This window comes from Passer domesticus, chromosome 1 (assembly GCF_036417665.1).
Source record: "Passer domesticus isolate bPasDom1 chromosome 1, bPasDom1.hap1, whole genome shotgun sequence".
NCBI lineage: Eukaryota > Metazoa > Chordata > Aves > Passeriformes > Passeridae > Passer > Passer domesticus.
In genome coordinates this window covers 117,747,655-117,773,990 of record NC_087474.1, presented here as the reverse complement: position 1 = coordinate 117,773,990, position 26,336 = coordinate 117,747,655, and the positions used below count along the sequence as shown (strand labels likewise).

Genomic DNA, 26,336 nt, shown 5'->3' with positions numbered 1-26,336 from the left:
TATTTTAGCTTCTGACGTAGTTAATTGGCTGCTCAAGCATCTGCTGCTACCTAAGCAGCTGCTGAATGATAGTGGAATGAACTGAGGAGATCTGAACTCCTTGTACCTATGATTGTGATGGAGAGCCAGGTAGTTGGAAAAAGACTGCCCACAAAGGAGAATGTTTCATTCCTGATTAATTCCGGCTGTATTGGTGTAAAGTTGGATAGTGAGTTGACAAGCAGCTCAGCAAGAAAGAGGAAGTAGACTACAGGAATTACTTGATAAAAACATAGCAAGGTTGGATCTTCCTGGCAGCAAGAGCAGCTCTTGCATACTTAAGCCAAGGTGGCAGCAGATTTTACCTGGTTGGGTTTTTAAATTATGTCTTTTCACGTTGTCTATTTTTGAGACAAATGCCTTTTCTAACCTTCACAAAGGTCTTGTGTGTTTGTTTGAATTTTCCCCTCTGTGTCAGAAGGGGTAGGTACTTCACTAAAGGGAAGATGTAGGTGCTTTTGCAGAAAATCTTGTTTTTCCAAGGTTTATGTCTACATTATCTGGACTGCAATAATATTTCCCATAAAAATTGAGAACATTTACATGTCTTTTTGGTTTTGTTGTGGACTTGTTTGAAAATTCTTACTCTCAGTTCTTTACTATATCAGGTTTCTAAGACTTTTGCCCTTCTTGTTTCCTCCTTCTCACTTCAGGGGAGTGAGCAAGCAACTGAGTGGGGACTTAGCTGTTAGCCACATCAACCTACCACACCTTATATATCCTTCTCTACCTGCTGAAAGCCCTATAAACCTTCTGCAGGGTTAAAAATTCAAGTGACTTTAGCTTTTGATATCAGATTAAAAAGAAGAATAAAGCACAGAGTCTTCCAGAGATTAGCTCTGAAATCAGTATTTACTAACAGATTTATATTAAAAAACCCACTTTATTTTAGTGTTGGAATAGGAAAATATTGAAAAGAAGAGCTGTACCCATGGGAAAAAAAAAACTTATTTGGGGAAAAAGATGATACCAATTTAAAATATATTAAAGTTTGAAGAAATAAATTTTTTGTTAGTTAAGATTTTTTTTTCCTATTTAAAAGGCAAATATACACATGGTTTTACATTCAGGAAAACCTTGGATTTTGAAATTGTTTGAAGGTAAATAACTGTTCTTGGAGGAAGAGATCAAACTGCCTTTTTTTGGTTCCAAAAGGAGGAGGCTTGTTGAGTAGGTAACTTCATATATGAATTCACAAATTCTACAGATTCCTTGAAATGCTTAGTAGAGACATCCTAAAAATCCCAGTATCTGAATGGAAAACTACAAATGGAATGAAACAATTGGAACCACAGTGTGTTACTTTATGTGAATTGGGTTAAAATTTTGAAACTTTTCTGTGTAATTTTTGTGTAAGGAAATCTGAATGTTATCTGTTGTCTTGAATCCTGGTAAGAATCTTTCTTCTGGGATTTCCTACCTGTTGTCAGGCCAAGGTTGTAGATTTTTTGTTTTGTTTTGCTTCTGTTTTGGTGGCCAGATGTTGAGACAACTTCAGGATTGTAGCAGCCGAGTAACTTTTACACTCATGTAAACTCTTGTTAACACATGCAGTTAGTCATGCTGGCCAAGGGTTTGAGAATTACATGCCATGCACAGCATGTGGCATGTTCAGAGCCTCTCTTTTAGCTGTCAATATTCCTTGTTTTAATAAGGAGTTCTCTGAAAGCCGGGACAACCCCCCCATTCATTCATTTAAAAATTAACACATTATTGTAGGACTTTGAAATACTATTCCTTGAAAGATTAAGCTGGTTTTTTTTTATCTCTGTGGGTGTTGGTAGTATTGTTTGATAATGTGGTGGAATTAATCACTGTGTTTTCCTCTGGAAATGCCCCCACTTCCTTATACAGCTCTCTGCAGCCCTGGACTCTCTGTGTTGGGCTATATGAAGTTATTGGTTGATCTGGAGTTGTGTCATGGCACTGGTGCTGGGCAATCTGATGGAGTTCCTGAGATAATTTTCTAACTTTTTTAAAAATCTCTTTACTTATTTTTCATCCCTTGTATGTTTAGTTCTTTCCCCCATAGATGCAGAGCATTTTTTGGGGGGGTTGTTACAAGTTACAGGGAGCCAAATATTCCCTGGACAACTGGGTGCTTAATGTAGGTGAAGTGACAGATGATCCCATTGACCCTCTTTGCTGCCTTCTGTAAAGGAAATTTTTCCTTCCCTTTGCAATATTTTTTGAGCTCTTTTAGTCCTAGGTAGGCATTTGCTCACTCAGATATAAATGCAGCTTCATTTCTACCTTAGTAACTTCTGTCGAATACAAAGAAATGTCTTGAGATCATATTTGGGGCTCTGGGTGCAAGACTGAGATGGAGAAATATTTCATGCTGCTGTTGTTAGTGAGTCACTTAATTACTCAGAATGTTGATTTACTCACCCTTGATGCCTATAATAAATATTTCATGTATAATTATAAAACATTAATACTTTGAGATTGGCAGAGATTTGTAACAGTTGTATAACAAAGCAGGTGTTTGGAGTGAATGAATAAACAGTACATTTTGACTGGAAGTTGTGTTAACTAGTGAGTAAAAAAAGGACTCTTTTATGGGACTGAAATATTTTCTAGACTTTTTTTTATCCTAAATTTCAATGATATTTTTGTAGATCTATATATGAGACATGTATCTACATATGAAAATGGTTTTATTGGTAAATTACATTTTCTTGTCACTCGCAATTGTTTTTTTATTAGTTAAAGAGAAATGAAACTGTTGTATAAAATGGCTATTGACAGTCTGTATATTTTGGGTTTGAACAGAGCCATGGTTATGAATCCATGTTATTATTTTCTATTGTTGCTGTTAGGTTTCTCTATGTGGACTTTCATCTCAAATAATTATTGTTTGCTGACCATGGATTCAGACACAGTAAAAATGTTGAACACATTATAGATGTATGTTAGAATAATTTGGAAATACATTATTTTAATACAAATTCAAAATTGCTTTTTGTTTTATCAGCAAACACATATCTCTTTATGGTGCAAGCTCGTGGTATAATGTTGAGAGAAAATGTAAAAACAATAGGACACATGATAAGATTGTACACTAACAAAAATACTACACTGAATGGCACAGGTAAGAATATTTCTTATTTCTTTTTAAAAGACCTCTTTTTAATTAAAAAAAGCCAATCATTAATGACATAGCTTGATTATGAAAACTTATACCTAAATCCTACTTCTCTGAAACTGGGGTCAAGGTCAAATAGTTACTATTTATCAGTTCATTTCAGTAGGAAATATTTCTATTAGCTGTAACAAAGATACTTGTATTTAATTATGATTCCTCTAGAGCAATAAAATGCTTTTGAAATCATGTTGCTAGGAATTTGCTAACTAAAAATTAATGCTCTCACCTGCATGATGATATCTTAGAATTTCAGTAGATAACACAGGTTTTTACAAAAATCAATTCTTCTTTTTAAGATTATCCTGAAGGAAACAATTCTAGTGACTGTGTTGCTCAAACAACAATGTATCTTCCAGAGAACTTCACCTATTCTCCTTACCAGCCTTGTCCAGAGAAGCTGCCTTACATGAGTAAGTTTTAAAATTACTTTAATGTTTATCTAGTGAATTAAATTGTATTTTAAACAAAACACAGTTATTTTAATATAAAATACAATTATAAGGAGTCTAAGTATATAACAGAAATTAATGAATAAAATGCATCTGATAATGCACAATGATGCTTAGCAGAAGTTTGCCTGTCACTAATGTGTTACTGAAGTTTTGGTCTCTTTAATAATCACCTTTACTAATTTGAAATAATTGAACTACTGATTTGTAAGAGAGAAAATTTTACACTGTTTCTGAAGTTATTTGTGGTGCATTGCAGAATTCTAACCTCTGGTCTTTTAGACAGCTGACTTAATCTGTGGGCTGTCATTCAGCATGAGCAATTAATTAAATATATAATATAGCTGTTCAGATCCATATCATAACAAAAAATGTTGCTGGCAGCTGAACTGAAATCGGATCAATTTTTCTTCAAAGAAAAAGAGTGGATTTTACTAGGATAACTTAGATTCCATTATAATTTTTTAATCTTAACTGAGTTTATCTGTTGAAGAAAACAGAATCAGTGCATGTTACCCGTGTTTCTTCTCAATAATGTCACATTCTAAGCTTTGTTTTATATTTTAAACATACAGACATGGAGCCAAAGGTATAGATCAGTTGCTGTTGCTTATGAAATGAAATCACAAAGAAAACTGTCTTAAGCCAGGTAGTAATTAGCTCCATGGTGTGATAATATCCTTATTTAAACCTCTTTCCCTCCAGACATAGAGTTTGACTTTCAAAATCACATTCTTATATATTTTTGGACATCTAAACAAATTAAACCAAATTATTTCAGTAGTTTATTTTTTAGCTACTTTTGGAAACATAAAAGGTTTGCAAATGGCATATCTGGATAATCAGAGAAACAAGATGTGATGTTTTTGCTTATTGAAAAATGCACATAAATTAGTATTTTTAATGTCACTTTCAAGGGATCTGGCAGTTGGAATTCTGTCAGATTAGTTCAAAATGAAGTAATTCCACTAGTAGTTTCTCTACAGATCTCTTTGTTGCCACTCTCCTTTTACCATCTTGTTTATTGTTGTTGGGGTTTTTTTTGTTAGTAATTGCTGTTTAATTTAATAGAGAGATTATAATTTTAATAGACAATAATTCACTGGATGAGTTGCTTTTCAACCGAGGGATATGTGTCTCCCTTTTTGGTTTCCATGTGTGCCATTTGAATCATTATCTCTCTTTCTAATTATAATCTAAATAAAGCATCTCTGAAGATCTTTTAATTTAATGAAATGTTGTAGGAAGTGTGAGATAGCCAGGGAAGAAAAAGATTTGAATCTTGTATACTTTAACATGCTTAATTAGTCTAAGGTTATTATAGAAGTCATCTTTTCTTCTTTTCATCAACTTACCAAATTTATATCATGAAAGGGGCATGGTAAAATCATATTTGGTCCCAAGTACATATGCTCTTAAAATAAGAGCAGCTATTGCCTTTTTTGTATGACTCAGTAGAACAGGTTATACTGCTCACTGGTTGGGCAGTGCTGTTGTAATTTGTAAGCAAAACGCCGTAAGATTGAATCTGGGAGTGCAATACAACAAAACACTTCTTCAAGATAGATGCAGTGCAAGAATCTGTCTTTTCCTTTGTAGATAAATGGATAATCTCAACCTTTCTAGACTGCATAGTTTCTAAAGCTCTTGTCATTCTTAATTTTTTTGCACTGTAGACTGTCTTTAATTTGATTTCTTTCTAAAGCATCATAACTGGCTTAAATCCTGGTTACAAAACAAATTCATTTTGGAAAACTTCTCTTTTTTTCACATAGCAGCAGTTAATACATTCCTGGATGAGATTTTCTATTTCTGTACAATTGCATTGTGCTGGCTCATATTAATGTGCAATCCATTACAAACTGTAAAACCGCCTGGCAGCATAGCCAGGTATTGCTTGTTTTGTTGTGCATGCTTCATTTTTTCTTCAGTAAGAAACAATCCTGTATTATTTTAAATTAATTTTAATTTATTGGTTTCTGTGTCTGTCTCATTTGTTGAATTAATTTTTTCTGATTTTCTTCTTCAAAATGTTTTTTGCTTTCTCAGCTTTCTTATTTTGTGGGTTGTACAAATGTTTTATTGCAGCCTGCTAGATACTGATGGAAGTAGTGAATAATAAGTGCAGTTTTTTATAGTGATGCTTTCTCCTGCCCCCCACCAGTGAAGGGGAAAAAATGCTGATTTCTATTCACTCATCTCCTGTGTGCTTTTGGTAGTACCAATACCTCAGGTTTTACTATAGCTTCTTTTTAAACACTCTGGATGGAAATTTATCATGTCTCATGGAGTTAGAAGCGCCTTTATCTAAAGGTTTTATCTAAATACTGTTCTACCATTTGATGTTTCTTTCTGATTTAAACTCTGTAGTCATCTGATCACATCTGAACTTTTCTCAGAATACTGAGGTATCTGAGTCACATCATGTGCTATTTCCTTCCCTTTCTGATGTAGTAATTGACCTTTATTTATCTTTATTTTCCTTTTAGATTCTGTATTTAGACTGAAAGGCTCTTGTTGCTTTTCTGCTCTTGGTAGTTGAAACTGATTTTTTAAATTTAGTTTTTAATAAAAAAAAATAATTATTTTGTACATGTTTATATACTAGTCCTTTGTTGATTGACCTTGATTCTATATTTCATAAGATTTCTTTTTTTGGTTATTGAAGAGTTTCAGACACAGCCATTATGATAATCTAAGCTTATTTTTAAATAATTATTTTTATTTTTAATTATTTTAAAATGTTTATTTAAATCTCTGTAGGACTAGTTTTTTCTAGTGTCTATCTATACAGGTTTTTAGCAACTGCCAAGTTTCCTTTTTTTTCCTAAAATAATTAAATTAATATGGGTTTCTTTAAATCTTCTCTTGAAATAGCTCCATAGTATACTGTTATTGGTAATTTTTCACCTATGATTTTACATTAAAAAAAATTACCTTCTTCATTTGCAAGTAGTACTATATTTAATCATATCCCAAACTAAAATAATTCTTGCAGTACCTTCTACCTTCTTCCAAAAACAATAGTTATTTCTAGTGCGTTCCAAAAATTTCAGTATTTTCAAAAGATTTACCTCACTAGTCAATTTAGTGACACAAATAGGATCTTTTGTGTATGGACACATGGGAGAAAATGGGAGTGATTTTTGGATTGACTTTAAACCATGTATCGCCAAAGTTCTTAACTTTGTAGACAAAAATAAGAATATTTTGTGGTGTTTGTCAGAAAGCTCTTGCCAGATTTTGATGTGATGATTTAGAGTGGAGTAGTTGCTGAAGAAAAACTTGAGCTTCTGGTTAATAAGTATTACATTAGTCTTCTCCCCAGATTTCCTTGCTTCTTTCTATTGCTTTTGAGGGTATTTACTATGAGTCATTATTTCCAGTTTTGAAATTTTTACACATCTATAAGCTAACGACTGACAACTTTCGGCAGTCAATTAATATTAATATTTTCTCATAGTAGGTACTAACCTGATTTTTTTCAAATCATAATCATATTGTGGTCTTTATTCAACAACTTACTGATTTCACTTTCATGCCTTTTGCAAATGCTTTTTACATTGGGGTGATTAGTTCTACCAATGGTAATTCTCAAATCCAGCCTCTTGCTATGAATTGGTTTGAAGCAAACAGTGATGAATTAGTGGATGAAGACTCTATATGAAATGTACATATAATCTAAAATTTAAATTGAGGAAGTTTGTTGAGTGTAGTGATGATACATTTTCCTTTAATGTGGGATTGGAGCAGGAAGGCACACAGAATTTGAGTAAAGGTTCAGTAGTGCAGATGATGTAGATTTGTTAACAGTGGTACTTGAAATGAAAGGCAACCCAAATTTTCTCTAAGAAATGCAGAATTCAAATTACTTTGCTTGTTCTGTGTCCTTTGAAATGAGTATGTTGTTTATAGATTTTATGGAAGGAATGTTTGTTTTTGGAAACACCAAAACTTCATTCTGTAAGAATTAAAGATTAGGAGGATAGTATAAATTGTTTATTTTTTCCCGTAGGTAGTGTAACTACAAATTTCTGATGCCATTTGTCCATTATATTCCTTGTAGTGTTAGGTCAATTTTCTTAATTGAAATTAATATATAAGTTTTTTTTTTTCCCTGTCTTTAGGAGGCCTTATTGATGTTAATATGAGTGAAATTAGTTTTGATGAAATTCAGCGACTGTTTGCAAAAGATTTAGACATTAAACCAGGAGGACACTGGAAACCAAATGACTGTAAGCCACGGTGGAAGGTTAGATGCTAATTTTCTGTTTTGGATTATTTTTTCTTGTTGGCATATAAGAATAATTTACCATTGCAAGCACTCAGTCTTTGGTGCTATATGTGTAGTATCTTATAGTATTTGTAGTGTGCCATCTGTGCTCAAGAAGAAACTTCAGCTAGGAGAAAAATTTGAAATGGATCATCAAGAACTTTTAAAGGTTCATTAGTTGTAGTTACTAAACATCTCATCGTATGGATGCAGATCTGTCCTATGTGTCTGTTGCTTGAAGTATAGAAGCAAGTGAACATAAAAGGAAAATCTTATTTACGTTTTACTCAAAATTTTTTTCTTAACTATTTGAACAAATTTTCAGCACACTTTCCTAGGGGGAGCCAACATGTAAATTTAAATGAGCCAATTTAAATGTAAAAGTTGAAAAGCCGCAGGAAACTTGATCTGTATTGAAAAATTAAAACTTTAAAATGCTAATATAATAGCTTTTTTTTTTTTTTCCGAAGGTGGCTATCCTTATTCCTTTTCGGAATCGTCACGAGCATCTTCCAATTTTTTTCCGTCATCTGATACCTATGTTGCAGAAGCAGCGGCTGGAATTTGCCTTCTATGTTGTTGAACAGGTAACAGCATCTACTTGAAAGGTGACTTTCAAGATTCCTTACTAAAAGGGTTTTGATATTCTTACCAAGGTTTGGATGAATTCAGAATTTAAAAATTGTTACTCTACTCTTCTACTCCTTTAAATGAAAAAGGAAAGCTCTGTTTCCATTCCTCATCTTGAGCAGTGCCTGGGTACACGATGCTTTTCTTCAAGTATAGCCTGATATTTCGTAGGTAATAAGGTGGCCTCTTAGAATCTATTGTAGTTGTAAGTTTTCAAGGCAAAAAAGTAGGTCAGCAGCAGTGTTCCTCAGGGCTCAGTTCCAGGGCCTTATGTTCAGTGGATGCAGGAGCCGAATGCACCATCAGCAAGTTCCTGATCATATCCAGCTGGGAGGTTGTGGTTGACTTTTAAAGAGAGTTCTAGATAAATTGGAGCACTGGGCAGTGATCAATGGGATGAAATGTAATAAGTCAAAATGTTGAAATCTGCACCTAGGATGGAGTAAAGCCAGGCACAAGTGTAAACTGGGAGAGGAGTGCCTGGAGAGCAGCCCTGCACAAAGGGATCTGGGGATGCTGTTTGGCAGCAGGGCCAGGCTCACTCCTGGCTCACAATGTGTGCTCTGGCAGCCAGGAGGGCAAACGCCATCCTCAGCTGCAGCCAACCCAGTGTGAGCTGCTGGTCAAAAGAGGCATCATTGTCAATTTTTTTTGTGTGTGTGTTAGAGTATGTTTTTCTCATAGTATGGAAATTTTTTGTCTCCTCTTGATTTTTATAATGTCTCCTTTGTTTTCTGTGTGAAGACAGGTACACAACCTTTTAATCGTGCAATGCTCTTTAATGTTGGCTTCAAAGAGGCTATGAAGGATGCTGTCTGGGACTGCATAATATTCCATGATGTGGATCACTTACCTGAAAATGACAGAAATTACTATGGATGTGGAGAAATGCCACGCCATTTTGCAGCAAAGCTGGACAAGTACATGTACATGTAAGTAAATAGTTTTATTCACATTATTTCTTAAATACTCAGAAATATTTAAAAGTATGAATTTTTTGATACTATATATATATATAGTAGGTGAAAACAACAAAGCAGCCTCCCACTATGCTAATTGCAGAAAAGAATAGTTAATGAAAGAAATATTTAAATTTAGTTTCTACATTTGATGTGTTACTAATTAAAATATATCATTTATGGTTAAGCTTGTTGCCATGAGGTTGATTTTGAGAAAAAAAAAAAGTCTTTGTATGTCAAGGGGGAAAATCTTACCTAACTCACTAGAAATGGGTTTTGGCTGCATAAACACTTCTACTGGATGTTACAAAAGAAAAGCAGATGATCTGCAGCAAAATATTGCAGGAAAAGTGTCTTTATTTTCTGTTAAATGTACACTTTTATTTCTGGTTCATACTGCTTTTTAAACGAAGATTTTCTTACTGCTAGACCATTTTGTATATTGTCTCTCAGTCTCTATTGACATTTGGTGAATGTAGTGGGACCTGCAGTTTTCTTACCTCATTCTCTTCTGTCAGTTTACATTAATGATGTGCCACTTGCTTCTTAGCACTCTGCTATCTCATGACATTCTTGGAGTCACTTCACAGAAACCAGTTGCTTATTGCTTGCTACATGTGTGTATTTGCTATCTTGGACATTATATGTGAAATTAATCAGCTTGATAACCTGGTCAACTAACAGAGGAAAAGCAGTGTCTTGAAACCATGGCTCTGTGTCTGGACTTCAGGTTGTCAACCAATCGGCAGTTAAATGTTTAAAGACTTCATGTGTACTTAAAAATAAATAAGTTAGCACCTATGAACAAATAAGAGATTTCATCTAACTTTGTATGTACTTATAAAACATTAATGCATTTATGTAATGTCTACATAGGTATTTATAAAATTGATAAATTTTGTATAAACGAAACTAAATTTATAAAATAAAAAAATAAATAAACCTCAAAAAGTCCCATTAACTGTCATATTTCAGTTGGTTTTGGTTTTGGTTGGTGGTTTGGTTTTGGGTTTGCAATATTTTTTTTGTTGGTCATTTTGGAGGTATGTATGTGGGGTTTTTGAGAGGCAAGAGGGGGGTTAAAACACCCACTCTTTCAGTTACATGTTGAAAGGCAAATATAATTGCAACCTTCTCCACATGCTATTAAGATTTGGTTGAATCCTGTGTTTCCACAGAGTTCAGAAATGACATGACTGTCTATTTCTTTCCCTTTGCATTCTGTTTCAATTGCCAAACTTATTCAGTGTGGCAATTGTGTCCTAAGCAATGGTAAATCTTTTTGTAGATGCTCTTAACTCCTTGAAGGTTCCAGACTTGGAAGTGTCTCCTGAGAGACTTGTTTTATGAAATTGTGTGCTGCTTCTGAAAGAAAGCTACTTTACTGCAGCAGCTTCTCGGTTAAGGATGCAAGTTAATATTGATGGAAGTAAATATAGATCCTTAAATGTCTTGTTTTTTTAATTTGACAGAGTGTTTGAAGGACTGGAAGTCACATTGTCTGTGGCATAGTATGTTATATGGATAGGCTGTTCATGTTGGCCAGCTGCTTATTGCTTAATTATATGTGTTGGCAAATACTGTTGAATACTGACAGGAAATCATGTATATCCTTTTGATTTAAAAGTTTATCTTTTAAAAACTGGAATTTTTTTTTTAATCAGCATGCCATTCACTATTTAATATGTACTGTTAAACTGTTTCTCTCAAGTTTTAACAGTTCTGTGGAATGTAGTCATAAATTAAAATAATTTAATTACTGATTTGTATTTTTTCGGTTGATTAAAGAGGGGTTTTTCAGTTGAATACTGTCTATATAAATAGTTTAAGGGCTTCACTTAATACTTCAGTTATGAGTATAAATCAGCCATCTGAAATTCCTGGTATGCTTTTGTTTCATATATGTGATACTAATTGCAGCTACATTTTAAGAGCACCTTTTATGCAAATCAGATACTACTGCAAACCTTTTGCTCAGCTTGGTGTATGTTACTTAATGCTGACAATCTATGAACCAGTTTCCCTTGGTGAATATGTTCAGTTTCTGATCATGTCCTTAGCTTGGGGCTCTTGCTTTTTTAGAAAGGTGTTGTTCAAAGAGAGGCAGAGCTTAGAGATAGCTTACCTATCAAAGTTCAGCTAATTTGAATTTGTCTTTTGTTTACAGCCTTCCATACAATGAGTTCTTTGGTGGTGTAAGTGGCCTGACAGTGGAACAATTCAAGAAGATCAATGGTTTTCCAAATGCCTTTTGGGGATGGGGTGGAGAAGATGATGATCTTTGGAACAGGTGAGTTTGAGTGCTTAGATCTTTCTGTGTACCATCCACCTTTTGAGACCAATTAGGTGCTTTTTGCTCTGTCCCTTGTTACATTTTTGTAATTTGTTTTAAATTGACAAGTTCTATATAGTTTGCTTCAGAAATACCAGAATATACCATTTGAAGGAATAAGTATGATGTTGTTTTTTCCTGGCCTGGGGACAACTAGTAGGTTTTTAAGAGCTAGGTCTTGCAACAACAAATATAACAACAGGTAACCATATTAAGCACATTGCATCACTCTTACTGCTAATATTATGAAATACCACCCCACAGACCTGTAGTGTAAGCATAAGTTTCATGTTTTAGGGGCAGTACTTGAAAGAGAGGTTAATTTGTGAGTATAGTGATAATCCCAGAGTGGGCAACAGACAGCCCTGCTCATGCAATTACCTACTGCTCACAGTGAATGAGTCTAAACTGTTCTAACTGAGCTGTTGAAAGTGTCTGCATGAGTTTTTTAGATAAAGATTTTTATAGATAAAAGAGGTTTTTTTTAGGGTTTTATAGATAAAGATATATCTTTTAAAGGATTAATTTTTTTTTTACTTTATTTTTGCTATTTCCATGCTTTTATGCTGGAACAAGCAGGAAATATTAAATAAGAAATTATTATTATTATTTTGCACTTAGTTTTGCCAGCTTTTTTAGTTGTTGGGTTTGGAGTGTTGCAGGTTTTTTTCAGAAGGGTATGTCAGTGAACATAAAAATTTAGCTTTAAAATATTTTATGTGTATTTTTCACTTTAACTTGTATGAGCATTTGTAAGAAGATGTTTTTACAAATGTTTATGTGTTATACTGCAGGGTTCACTATGCTGGATACAATGTAACAAGACCAGAAGGTGATTTAGGGAAGTACAAATCCATTCCTCATCATCACAGAGGAGAAGTGCAGTTTTTAGGACGGTAAGGAAAACAGAGAAATATTAAAATGCTACAGCTAAAGATGTAAAATGTCTTTCTTGCATCCACACATACGAATAAGCAGTCAGTTCTTATCAGTGTTATTTCCTCTTTGGTGCTAAAATTTGTATTTTCTTAAACATGCTATGTTTGCTGTTCAGATATTTTTTATTTAACCATGAGAGAGACTAAATTTGCATGTCAGAAGATATTATCATCATAACCTTTGATCCATAATGTTGTTGTTCCATAATAGTTTGGGCATTAGCGCTGGCAGGGCTCCATTAGTTGCCTATTTTGGATATTTTGCAAAAGGAAGCAGTGCAGCTAAGGCAAAGGACTCCTGCATGAAAACTGGCTTTAAAACTCCTTTAACTTTAAAACAAAGCATTGGTTCCTTTCCTCATATTTCATTATTTTTTTGAGATACAGGTCTTCTCATTTCCTGCATACATTGATTTAAACCTTTTGGGGTTCCTTTCTTTTTCTACAAAGACACAAAACACTTAAACTGGCCCGTAGGTTCTGGCTGCCCTGGAATGGAATAGAAACCAGAATGCAGCAGATGAGTTACACATAAAATTTCGCAGGTGAAGCACAATATAAAGGGTTTATGATATGTGTTTTCAGGTAACTAGAAATACTGCTCAATTCTGTCATCAATGGATGTTTTTTCTGGGAGCATATTTTCTCTTTTGTTCATAGTTTTGAATTATGAATAAAATTATAGACATGCACAGTAGAGATGAGTAAATCTGTTCTAGGAAACTAAAACGTATATATGGATAATTTTTGGGGGAGGGAAACATTTTTTTAATCACCTCAAATTTAGATGTTTGCAAATGCAGGAGTCTCAAGAGTGAAATGAAAATAATTTCAGACATTTAAATGTATAATGAAGAATAATGAAGATTCCTATGCCTTGCCTGAACTCCTTAATTGAATTTTATAGCAAAAAAACAAGAAGAAATTGAATAATCTTTAAAAATCTATTCTGTTTAGGACCATAAAAAGTGTACATATTAAATGCTTCCTTTGTTATTTAGTCTTAATGTTAACTTGTATATGTGACCATAAAATCTAACTGTATTAAAAATCTTTAAATTTTGCTTTTAAACCTAAGGTAGGTTATTTGGTAATTTCAAGGGTCTGAAAAGTAGTTTCAGAATTTAAGGTATACTTGAAAATTAAATGACTGTCACAGTATCATGTCTAACATCAACTGAATTGTTTTTTGCAAATCTTTCTCATTTTTCTTCTTCCAACTCCTTCTGCAGATACAAACTTCTGAGGTATTCCAGAGAACGTCAGTATATTGATGGGTTGAACAATTTAGCATATACTCCTAAAATACTTGTCAGTAGATTGTATAAAAATATAACTGTTAACCTCCTACCAGAACTTGCTCCTGTTAGAGACTATTGATGGAAGTGGAATGGCAAGATATCCTACCAGACTAAACTTTTAACACTGGAAGCTACTGATAAACACTGTAAAACAAAACAAAACCAACAAACAACAGCTTAGAATTAGAGTTTTTTGATCAACTGGTGATGCATATTTGGGATGAGAAGTGATTGTATGTACCATGCGTTTTGATCTGAAAGAAAAGCCAGCAGCTACCACTCAGATGTTTACAGCATGAGACTACTGTTCAAGCCTTCATTCTTCACACTCTCTATCTTAACTACTCAACTAAATAAACTGCAGAAACAGACTTGTAGCTTCCCTGGAAAGTAAGGACAGAGGCCTCTTCCAGGAATTTTTTATACTAAACTGCCCCTCCTCATATTTAAATGAATGCTTTTGTTTCTTTTTAAAATGTGTTTTGTAAATATGTGATGTAAATTAATGTGTGTACATTGCTTTTCAATCGTTCAATATTTTATGCTTCAGTATGTATTTGAGTGTGTTCTTGTTTGAATTCTATAGGAATGTTTTTGTTAGCATGAAAGAAAGTGTAAAATGTAAGTATGCTTATAAAAAGGTTATACCTTATGTGAAATGAAGGAAATATTAATTGTTGGCCAGCTATGACTGTAAACTGTTATACTAGTTTTGAGCTCTAGGCCTTTTGCATATCTAGAAAAATCAAATTCTTATATGAACCTGCTAGAAAGAAAGCTTTTGATTTTATTTATTGCCAGCAAAATTGTATGATACCCTGCCTGCCATCTGAATCGTATTTATATGCATATTGCATGTGTATTACAGAAAATCTTGCAGTTGTTGCATATTATGATCTACAGGAACTCTTAACTGTTTCCAAGTGTGCCACTAGTGTCAATGTCAGGGATTTTAATGCCTAAAACGATGTGTCTGGGTGCGTACAGTATTTTGGTATTGTTCTTTTTTTTTTTTTTTTAAAATCTAGTAAACAGCACTTTTATTCCTCCAAAACCAGAAGAGCCAAAAATGTGTCTTCATTGGAAGAATATTAAAGTTAGATTTTTAAGAGAATAATAAAACATAGTTCTGATAGTTTAAATGCTTGCAGTGTGGGATTCTCAGAAGCACGGTGTTGGTCACGCTGTTCTGCTGATGAGGATGGTGATGACATAAGCAGAACAGAAAGCAGGCCAATCTCAAGTGCTTTTTAAAATTCCACTCATAATATATTATTCAATATAGCTATTTAAGGGCCAATCCTGGTAGAGTGCTGAGTGCTTCTATGATGCACTGAGGATCCTCAAGTCGATGACTGTCAATGAGATTGAGGTTGCGCAGTCCCACTAAGGATTGGTCCTGTCTGCTTCTCTATTTTTGTGGTGTTAAATGTATAAGTAACTAGCCTCTTTCCTTATCTTATTTTCTCTTTGCTTGTAATGTTATGCTACCTAAAAGTATCCCACTGCTAAGCATTATTACCTTTACTAATATTTTTTTACATCCCTTGTTAATACAAAGAAAAAGGACCAGGTCATTTATTTTCTATGTTAATGCAAATATAGCGACCAAGATATATTAAATTGTTTTGTTTGTCACAGTTACTCAACTCTTTAGGAACCAAAGACTGATTTCTGCTCCCATAAAGAATGGAAAGCAGTATATATAATAAGGATTGTTTATCCATAGAGTGTTCTGTAAGAGTGTTGACAAAGAATCCTAACTTTAAGTCATTACTATATGTTGGTTTCCTGAATTGCTGCCACAGATGGTGTGGTGCTTTGTATATTTTAAGTTTGTTTGCCATAAACACCTTTTATTTATTTGGCATCCCAGCAGCAAATTTTGCCCTTAGCCATCCTTCAGTAACATTATGAGCTTAGCTGTAGGCATCCCAAACATTTAGTAGAAATATTATTATTTAATTTAGTAGTTGAGAACAATTGTAAGGAATATTTTATACCATACTGGAATTACCTTAATATCTACCAGTTAATCTAATATGCTTTAGGAATGATGTAATACAATGAAAATAACTAAAAGCATAAAGTGAAGAAAACATCCTTCAAAAGCATGCTTAAGTGGTTTGCTCACCTCCTGGTAGATTTTCTTATAACTGGGTGTATATAACATTCTGGAGCATATGGAGAAAGCTGAGATAATACACTGTATGAACAATTATATCTTCAAAATTATATTAGTCTTATTTCATAGCAGACTAATACAGTCCTTTAAGAACAGCTGAATAAATTTTTAAATCCCTCATGTAATTTTGAAGTGATTTCTGGTTTTCAGTACAGGTTTACCTACAATAATGAAACATCCTTTGGTGTCGTAGATCTGTACTGTTCTCTGAAGCATGCTTTTGTTCCCATTTCTTAGGCATTCTGTGAAGTTTATGTGTAATTTTAAAAAATCTAATGCATATATATGTATATATACTTACATATATACATACTATATTACACATATGCTGTGGCTGAACTAATATAACTTTACAGCTTTAAGTGACTGATCATGTATGGTCCTAGAAAAATGTGAATTAAACCAGTATGTAAATGGATTGTGACACATAGCTGAGTTCTTAAAATTTTGCATTTTGGTACCCCAAAATGATGGATGTTAAATTATGAGTTGTTGACCAACACTCTTCTCTAAATACCTTTTATCACTTTGTTGGGAAGTTTTAGAAATTGCCATCTGAAATTACATCAAAATAGTGTTTGTATACTACCTGTCTGAACTCAGTACTCTTCTGTAGTGAATTTTAACATAGACAGTGCCTTCAAACAAAATAAATATGATGCAGAACTAACAGTTGTGCACATTCCTTTTGATAATTTCATGGTTCTTGTAAAATGTAGAGAGAAGCCAATCACATTGGCTTTTGTGTTGCTGACAAGGCAAATAAGGGATGTCTTCAAGAAGTGTACATGGAGGGAGAAGAAGAAGGGCGTATTTTACAAGATTCTGAAGGTCTTGAAAATTAACAAGTGAAAATATTACAGAAATATTAAGAGTAGAATCTGATTAATATGCTACGACACTCTCAAGCCCATTTTCTATATTTCAAATTTAAGTAGGAGAATATTAAATATAAAGTCCATTTTGCAAACAGGTGGTGTATTAAAAAGCAAGTGCAAAATGTCATTTTTCTTGGATCTTGCCACTATTTTTCTATTGTTATGTTTACTAATTGTTATAGTGGGTTACTATTGAACCAGCTCTTAAAAAAAATTAAAAGGATCCATTGCATATCAGCAAGCGGAAGTGTACTTAAGATTATTTTATTTGTAGAGGTATGTAAGATAGGCTCAATGAAAAAATGCACTGAAACAAATGCTGGGAATTTCCTGTGTACTATCATAGTTTTGGGTTTTTTTGTTGTTCATGAAAATGTTTGTACTTTTTTATCATTGTCTTTTATGAAATATAATGTTCTAAAGATTGTGTTGGTTTGTTTATTCTGAGATTCTGTGGAAAAGATATCATCTTTGTGGGATTTTTTCTAGACAAAATGCTCATTTTTCTAGTGCTCAGTACCCCAAAGCAACAGCAAAAAAAAAAGGACACACCTGTCCAAATACATCAGGTTAGGCTGTGATGGGATCAAGCCTTTAGGCTAGCAGGGCATTTCCCTTTCTTTATATTTATAGGCTTTCAGCTTTTGATTTTATTAGGCTAAGACTCAACCTTTTGGCATACTTTTCCAAGACAGGGTTGTTCTTCTGTTGAATCCCCTAATGCTTCTTCCCTATTTAGGAATTATTAGAATGGAAATAGAAGGATTCATCCATATTTCTCCTGGCATTAAATAGGAAACTGATTTTCTCAGGATTCATCAGTTATCCTTATTTTTATTTGCATTTTACAGCTATTATAAAAATGTCTGATGGTTTGACGTATGCAAGTAATTCTGGGGAGTACTTTAACTTGGGACAATATTTGCAGAATTTTCTGCTAATACATGAATAAACTTCTTCAGGCATGTTTGAGTGATATACTTTTCTGAAACACAGGGTTCTGGCCTGTCCTTGAAAATGTCACCAATTATGATAATATTGGAAAACATGAAAGAAGGCATCTTAAGTATCTGTAGCCTGCTTAGCACCTTTAAATGCTGTTCTACTATGCTGTCACCTTTACCTGCTTTCACTTCCATGTCTCCAAAATCAGAATCGAGAGGTGAGTTTATCTGATAATTATGTGGGGCCCTGAGTAAGTAATCCCATGTGACTTCCTCCATTGTGGGCTTCATTAATAAAACATAGGAGATGGTAGTGGTGGACTGTATTTTCCGTCTGCTTGCTTTTCATGAGACACCTTTCACAGATGTGTTTTGTTCAATTCCTTTGCAAGAAAAAATTTAGTTTATCAACTTCATAGAAGACTGGTTTATTCTCAGAGACCCCAATTAATTACAATACATTTTTTCCAGAGGTTAATGTGTTTTTTCAAATCCTAGACTTTTACTCAGAAGGGCAATACTGACAATACAGAAATACAGAATACTTTTATTCAGAAGAGTATTTGAAAACAAAGTCAATACACTTTCTTCCTAAAGTTAACAAAGTGAATAAAAAACTTAGTGATTTACATGAAATCTAAAGCTGTTGATACATTCAGATATGAAGTTCTTGTCATTTATGGAAATTTTAATTTACACAACTGAATTGTCATGCTTAATGTCAGCTTTTATTCCACTGGCTCGCTAACTACTGCTGTGGTTGAGTAAGAGAAGGGACTGAGGACAACAGAAATCTTGTAACGCCGATTACCAGCATCATTAGCTGTGAACACCACCTGGAAAAAGAAAAAGCAAATATGAGACAAAATGAGAAATGATCTCCAGATAAAAGCCTGGATGGAACCATTGTGATCATTGTATGTAATTTCACATGAAGCTTCAGAAATATTCTCACTCTGAAGTATGACTGCTTGTAACACAGTTTTTACACTGGTTAAATACCCTTTATTAAAAGTATAAATGTCACATTATTTAAGAATTTATTTAATTAATTATCCAAATTGGCATTTCCTTGTTGGTACTCATAAATAGCAGCAAGACTTTTTTTCTTGTTTCCTTATGAAGGTCTTCTATGAACCCCATTGATTTTCTTTATTTAAAAAAAAGCTAGTGCATTTGCCCATTCTTTCAAATGCTGGAATGCTTTTGTTGCTCTTACCACGCTCTGTACTTCAAGGAAGAGAATTAAACTGTGCTACATTAGCTGTCATTAGGTCAGAGTATAAAACAATGAGTTTCTTTAGTTCTGATTCAAAATCAATAGTTAGAGAAAGACTGCATTAGTTATCTGGCCACAGCATGATAATAACCTTACAAATGAATTATTTACCACAGCCCTATTAACATCTCACTGACCAGCACATCCTGTCCTTTGATTTCTCACTCCACATAATACATTATTTTGTGTTGTGAGATAAGAGGTGTCAGCTTTTAAAATAGACAGTTTAATAGCATTCTGTGATGCACAGCTTGTGCTCCTTTCAACATTAATAAAAAAGATGCATATGAAACAACCAGTGAAGTGAGGAAAATGTGTTCCCTACTGAGCCTTATTTTTAAGAAAGAAGGCTCTTACACTGTAGATTAAATTAATTTCCAGTCAACCATTTTCTTGATATACAATCAATTTACTTACTGCTGTAAATCTTTCTTTTTCCCTTTTTTTATTTCACTTCGCACAGAACGCAAGGCTATCTAGTGTTAACCTTCATTATTGTCTAGCATAAGAATGTCATCTTTCGTTTGTCAGAAGACAGAGGATTTAATCCAGGTGTTAGCCACCTTCTCTTCACAGAGATAAGGAACAGCTAAGCAGATCTGTCACAGTCCAACAAACAACTAATACAGAGCTGCTGCTACTGAAAGCTCATAGGAAAGCACTAATGCTGTTGAGGGGAAGGAGACAGTCCCCAAATCCTTTGGCAGTATCTGGTTTGGAACACCTTTCTCTAACCAGTTTAGTTGTCCCAGGCAAATTAAAGAGGCATGTTGTACCTTTTTTTTTTTTCTGTTGTAAACTGGGGCTTCAAGCATCCAGAATGTAGTATGTACTTTTGTTTCTTTAAAAATCTAAATTATGAACTTTGTCTGTAGCCATACAACTGTTGTCTCCAAAAGACAGATCAATGCTTTCCCCAGGGGACTTCACAGAGTACTCCACTTGTTGCGCCTCAGACACTTAGAGTAAACACAAAACCAATCATGGGCTTAAGTAGAGGTAGAAAGGAAAACCTCTCCATAAATAATGCATCTAGGAGCTTTGAGACTTGTGGGGGAGCTAGTAACCAGGTTCTGTCATGGCTGTTCTCCTACAAAACTTTGAGACTGTGGATTTAAAGGATCAATATAAAAATATTTTAAAGTGTAAATGAAGTTCAACTTATGCAGTTAGTAACTGAAGTCCACACATATTAAGTATCTTTATTCTTTGCAACTGAAGTAGAGGAAAAAAGGAATACTCACATCAGCGTGTTGGTAGAAGGGATTCAAGCCCAGACTCTTCCAGTAAGAGGCTGTATCAATCTCAAGCTTGTATAACCCTGCTACAAATTGTTCTTTAGTTGTAAGCTCTGGGAGGCTGCCTTTCTCATTGGTTTGCCTGTGTAATGGTAGAAGAACACATTTTTAGTTCGGTTAAAAACCTGAGAAAGATGCAGTTTTTAGCAATTGAACTTGAGTGGTGTGTGGCTTAAGTAATAGGATGAATACTTCTATTGATCTGGAACGGCTTATGTCCATCTGTATTATGGATGCCTCAGAGCTTATCTTGGCATTTGCTACTCCCACAGTGACCACAGCAGATGGCTGCCTGCCATCTCATTAACTCTGCATGGTTTGGGGGCGAGCCAAAAATTGGCATTATTGTTCATAGATTCTTGGCAGAGTCTTGCACTTCAATTAAATGAACCCACTCAGAGGGAAAACTTCACCACTGCTGTAACATCGAAGCTCTATGATGCACTCACTGTGCAACTAAGTAGGGTCAACTGTCCTGAGTTTTCCATGGTTTTCTTTCTTATTTAAATTCATTGAGTTGTTTTATCAGTGTAAGTATTGTTTACCGTTGGCTATTAGAAATTTAACATCTGTTATTTAAAATGACCATAGGTCAGCTAGCAGTGTAGCCTCATGGAATTAGTTGCGGTTTGTATTGTCCTCAACAAACAGGCAGTTTTGTTTGATTTGAAGGTACTATCAGTGTTATCTAAAGCCCTAGTACGGGTATGAAACCATACAGCATTGAACACCAACCCATTTAGGGGTCCAGAAGCAATATTGAATGCCGTCTCTCAGACATGTCCCTTTTTTGAAACACTTTTCTGTGAAATAAGTTTTGTAATACTAGGAGGTTTTTTTATTAGGTAGGTTATTCACAAATAACAGAGCTGCCAGTGCGTGATTTTGGTATGTAAAGACCACTGTCTTTTGTTCTAGCTGTCAAATTTTTTGAACATATTTTATTCAAATTGTATGCAGAAAAAAATAATGTCATTGTGCAGTGCAATACTTAGGATTTGTTTTTTCATGTAGCTTAGAAAATAAAGTATAGAATACCATTTATATCTTACAAGATGCTCCATAGCCAGTTATCAGAAGTTTTATATCTGTTCAGTTGTCTCTTTTTTTTGGTCTCTTTTTGTTTCCTTTGATTGATCATTGCTAGATAACTGGTCACTTCTCTAATAAGCTTTTTCAGATAATACCAAATGCATCTTTGATTGAGAACATTTGTTACAGGATGTCTTGCTAGCATTCAATTATTTACAAATTATCAAGGTGGAAGAGGTTGATTTAGTATTAGCATGACTTTTGCTTACCTTATCTTGAGGTTACTTTGCTCCTTGTTTCAAATGTTATATGTGTTTTTGAGACTTCAGTCAACATCCAGCTATTATGAGTATCTTTATATAGAGTCTCTAAGCTCATAAATGAAGATCAGTGAAGTAAAATTTCAGGAATTTACAGTGATAGAATATGTGTGAAATTGTCTTCTCACTTGAGGGAGTGAGGCAATTTAAGCAGGACAACATGAATAGATTGTTTTCCCCACATTGTACAAGTATGTGTGGCCTTCACTGTACCTGTATTTTTCAATGACACGAGAGCAGTGTTGCTTTTGCCAGTCCACTGCTCCATGACACCAAGGAGGCATATGAGCAGTTTCTGCAGAAATTTATAGAAATGCACCTGAGTCTGGGATTCCACTGTTGAAGTTCATGTGCTATGCCAGCTCTAGCCCTTGAGAGCCCTTTCTCACTATTTTTTAATAGTGAGACTGTTAGCATATCTGGAAAGGTCTCAGGTGAGACTTTGCAACTATCATGAGGAGCTTAGTGTGAAAGTGGAATATTGCTTGGTGAATAAAGAATGCTCATTCTGTGTATCTCCTAAGAATTTTTCCAGTTTAACTTCAGGCTATACTTTAAGTAAAAATTGCTTTAAATCTTTTTTAAGTGTTAATATATACTAAAATGGAGGGCAATTAAAAAAAAGTCATCTGCATCTTAAATTCTACAATTATGTTTTTCAAAAGACTTCACAATATTTATATATCTGGAGGTTCTTTTTTATCATTTGAGGTATGATTGCTTCTCTGTGGGGGAGAAGGTGAGAACAATTTATCCCCATATTTTCTCCTTTTTTGAAGTAAAGAAGGCTATCAAATATGGTGTGGTATATGTTCAAAACAGTTTCTTTTTAAAACTGTGGTTTTGTAAGAAATTAAAATCCATTTAGAAAGATGGAAAATGGCCAGTAAAGGTAGGATTCTCAACCAGAGTCTTGGTTTCAAAATGTAAGAATCTATCTGATACTGCTGGTAACAATGCAGCAGTTCATTGCTGGGTACTTACAGGTAATATAGACCTCTGTAACAAAATTAAAGAGAAGTGATGACTCAGTTAAAGGATAGCTTAAAATACTTTCTTGTGTTCGTAAGATTTATGAAGCACTATAATACCATTTTTGTAGTTGAAACTGCAGTACATTTAGAAGAGAGTCTGCAGCAAGTTAATTCAATTGTATGTTATCTTTCCTCTGAGCAAAACAGACATCTCACTTTAAAGAATGTGGAATAGTCCTTTCAGCTATTTGGCCTCTTCCCATTGCTTTTCCCATCTTTCACTCATTATTTTAGTGTGACTTACTTTGAATTTAACAGTTCCCAAGATCCATCAGCTTCTTTATATAATTTAACTGCAACACTTGGGGCTGGACTTCCTCGGACAGAATCCACAACTTTTACAGAAAGAGGATGCTTGGCATCAAGAGGGTCCTGCAATAGGAAAAGAATTTTTATGTTTGTGAGAAGGATAAGTGACATTGCATCATAAAACGGTAAGGAATATTATACTTCAGATCAACAGCAGAGACCATATTTTTCACGAGAATATGGATGTGTACTGAGGAAACATAATCTGAAGCTTTCTGTGGGCTGGATATGGTAGAGCCAGGACAGAAGATTTCAGGAGCTGTTGGGCATGTAGCCATGTACACCAAGGAGGAACTGCAGCTGTGAGACCACATTTCTCTTTCTTCTTTGGCATGGCTTAGCTACTTATCACGTTCAGCATGAAGTTGTAACTAAATTGTGGTCTCAACAGGAAATAATTACATACTCAAAGGTAATAGGAATGTTTAAATATCTGCCAAGTCTTCCCCTGTATTTTGGACTGGCAATTTGAGCGCAGCTTTCTGGATTTGAGAGCCTCTGATACCTTGTTCCGTAGAGTTATCTCTGTTGCCACAGAGTTACAGTTCTGCTGTAAACATGATAAGCACCACATACAGACTCTCCTAAGAGCATGTTGAATCAGGTTTGTCAACCCTGGCAGCTACACAGGACAGGAGAGGAAAACTTTCCTTCGAATACAAGATGGCTATGGTTTCATCCCTATACATCCATCACAAATACTGATTATGCCCTGATGTTTTACGTTTTCAAAAATAGAGTTGAATCAGTGCTTTGACCTTACCCAATTCTGCAGATGAAGAGTGAGAAAACAGAGCTTTCTAAAAGGCACTAATCAGGGATGATCTCAAAATAGTAGTCACTGATATCCATTTAATCATTGTAAAATGAATTGTGATGTAGATGGTTAAAAATTAAGAGCCCTCTCTTTCATTAAGAACCCTCTCACAATCTAGGATGTTCCACAGGCCAGGAACTCTGTCTAGTATCCTACCAAGGTATCAGCATGTATCTATACTGCCCAGATTAATCATGCTCCCTTTCTGGAATTCAGTGGCTCCTCACTGGTATTACTCGCGAGGCCTTGACAAGAAGGGCTGCACTGCCACTGCTGATTTTCCTGACTTTTACACCCTGGGAGTTCAATGAAACCCTATTTCCTCAACTATGTTAGTCAGGTATTATTTTCCCAAAGATCAGAGTTGAGAGGAAAAAATGAGTAGTTGAGGAGAGGCTGTGGTAGGAGAATTTCAGGCTGAAGCATCTGAGTCTTTAGCTTGCTTTCGTGGGTTAAATGAGCCCTCTGGAAGAAGAATCCTGACTTTAGCTCTGTTCTTTACTTACATGGGATTAAGCTGTAGTGGGTAGAGCAGTAAGGCAGAAGTTTAGAGAAAGCCTTTCTCTAGCATGGATTTTGCAACAGGAGATGAATTTCTCATGACACAGCTTATTCAGTATGTTATGAAGGCTCAAGGTTGGTTTGGTTTTTTTTTTGTGTAGTGAATACGATAGTTTTTCCTTTCTTGTTTTCCTTTGTTTTTCATGTAATTGCTGTGTCAAGCAACTAATGACAAGTGCTAGTTCTCTACCCATGAAGTTCTCTCGCTAATCACTAGAGCAGAGAAAGAGGAACCAGAAAAGAGCAGCAGCAGAGAACAACAGTCAGTACATACTGGAAAATCAAAATAATAATGAAAAAAAAGAGTAAAATAAAATAATTGGGACTACATGAGTAGAAGGACTTCAGTCCTGAGACACTTACCAATGGTGTGGCTTCGGAGCAAAGTGCCAGGCCGGCTAAGAAAACCAGAAATACAGAATGAAAAGCCATTTTGCCTACCACTAGGAAGTCTGTGTCAGCAAGAACAAAATGGTGGGAGCTGTGATTTTTATATCAAGGCCTCTGAAATGAAGCTACTTATCAGAAAACCCCTATGACTTTCAACACGTAGATTCATACTATTTACTTAGTAAACAATGAGAAAATAAGTAACCCATGCAAACATGAACCTTGTCTGTGAAAATAAGTCTTTTCTATCCTTGTCTGTGGAAATGTTGTGAACATTGCCTAGTTCAACTACTGTGTCAATTTTCTTCGAAGAAATGTCCATTCTGTATTTTTCTCTTTTTATTGAGGAATAATTGCTGTATATACCTGAGAGAAATACAAATTTGATGTCAACTCAGCAATTTCAGTGAAAAATTCTCTGTGGTTATGGCTTGGCCTAACTGAGTCACCCATGCTCATATATGAAGAGATTTCTCTCTGTGTTGCTCTCTTCCCCATCTCTAATAAGATGTAGGTGGATAATCTGTGGGCTACTTTGTTATCTCACGCATTCCCTAGGAAGAAAAATATACTACTTTTGGTTTTCAGCATGGCATCAAGATACCTACACACCAACTTCTGAAGCACATTTTAACAGTATTTTAAGTTGTTTCTCTTGTCCCTTAGATTCAGTACAAGCTCAGGACTTTCCCTATATAACTGCAAGTCAACTCCTACCGGAAGCATCTGGTTTGATTGAGGGAAATGTGGCTTCTTGAAACTCAACTTTGTCTTTCTGATCTTTGCCCAGACATACGTACATACACTCTTTTACTAGGTTTATCCTCTCATCAGATGGCTGACTACAAGCATGGTAGTTTTTTCTCTTTGTTTTGTTTTGGTTTTTTTTCTGAGGATATCTATATAAGCTCAAGGAATAGCAGGATCCAATAAAATCTCTATGTTTTATGATGGGTGCTGTTTTGAAACTGTTTGCACTTCTTACAAGAGTTGTGTAACTATGGTAGCATCTAGAAATCCATGAAAAAGTAGCCAGTGAAATGTTAAAGGCAAGCTTTTGTAACTTGTGAATTCACTTGTGATGCCGTCATGCTGGCAGACTCTAGGTATAAACTCCAAGGTCAGTGGCAAATGAGTGCTGCAGGTTTCTGGCTGGCATGATTTCAGTTTCTTTCTCTGTAGTTTATGTAATCCAGTTAGAACCAATTCCTCTACTTCAG

At 34.6% G+C, this 26,336-nt stretch overlaps 2 protein-coding genes across 2 annotated transcripts in view; one reads left to right on the top strand and one right to left on the bottom strand.

Annotated features, from left to right (window-relative positions):
* Nucleotides 1-17,559, top strand: part of B4GALT6 (beta-1,4-galactosyltransferase 6) — a 30,517-nt gene extending 12,958 nt beyond the window's left edge. The window contains exons 2-9 of the mRNA XM_064384922.1: nt 3,017-3,133; nt 3,484-3,597; nt 7,764-7,888; nt 8,380-8,496; nt 9,284-9,471; nt 11,666-11,788; nt 12,625-12,726; nt 14,001-17,559. Of these exons, the coding sequence (XP_064240992.1) occupies nt 3,017-3,133; nt 3,484-3,597; nt 7,764-7,888; nt 8,380-8,496; nt 9,284-9,471; nt 11,666-11,788; nt 12,625-12,726; nt 14,001-14,148 (1,034 nt within the window). The 3' untranslated portion in view covers nt 14,149-17,559. The remainder of the gene's footprint in view (nt 1-3,016; nt 3,134-3,483; nt 3,598-7,763; nt 7,889-8,379; nt 8,497-9,283; nt 9,472-11,665; nt 11,789-12,624; nt 12,727-14,000) is intronic.
* Nucleotides 17,560-18,488: 929 nt separating this feature from the next.
* Nucleotides 18,489-25,308, bottom strand: LOC135278409 (transthyretin-like). Its single transcript, XM_064384934.1, has 4 exons — nt 25,090-25,308; nt 23,284-23,411; nt 20,600-20,735; nt 18,489-18,912 (listed from the first exon to the last, which is right to left on the bottom strand). The coding sequence occupies exons 1-4, from the start codon at nt 25,156-25,158 to the stop codon at nt 18,805-18,807; spliced, it is 441 nt and encodes a 146-aa protein (XP_064241004.1). The 5' UTR covers nt 25,159-25,308; the 3' UTR covers nt 18,489-18,804.
* Between the last annotated feature and the right edge of the window lie 1,028 nt (nt 25,309-26,336).